The sequence below is a fragment of the Cystoisospora suis genome (assembly GCF_002600585.1).
Source record: "Cystoisospora suis strain Wien I chromosome Unknown contig_3441, whole genome shotgun sequence".
NCBI lineage: Eukaryota > Apicomplexa > Conoidasida > Eucoccidiorida > Sarcocystidae > Cystoisospora > Cystoisospora suis.
Genome location: NW_027156236.1, coordinates 1 through 337, shown reverse-complemented (window position 1 = coordinate 337; position 337 = coordinate 1). Strand labels below are relative to the sequence as shown.

General features: G+C 43.0%; 1 protein-coding gene across 1 annotated transcript; it reads left to right on the top strand.

Moving 5' to 3' along the window:
* Positions 1 to 17: 17 nt before the first annotated feature.
* CSUI_006721 (uncharacterized protein) lies at positions 18 to 228 on the top strand (the record flags this gene model as incomplete). Its single annotated transcript, XM_068066874.1, has 1 exon — positions 18 to 228. A coding segment is annotated over one exon (210 nt), but the record flags the coding sequence as incomplete, so codon positions are not given.
* Positions 229 to 337: the final 109 nt, after the last annotated feature.

Here is a 337-nt window from a genome sequence, read left to right as displayed (position 1 = left end):
TTTCGGCTTATTCCAAGATTCCTATACAGAGGGGATGTCTTCTTCTTTCATCTCTTGTCTCCAAGTATCGCCGACGTCAGTTATTTTTTTCTTTCTCTCTTTGGGTCTATCTTTCAAGATCAAGGAGAGAGAGGAATCACGCCTCTTCTCTTCTCTTTCATGTTCTCGACAAGAAGATCAAAGATACCAAGCATGGGGCCTTTCTCACACTCCTTAGATGGACGTCCCATATAGGACAGAAACGAAGCTCCAAGCTGGTAAGCAATAAGACACTTCTTCTTCTTTCGTTCGTTCTCAAGAGGTCTTTTCGTCTCTCTCCTTCGTTCATTCGTTCTCT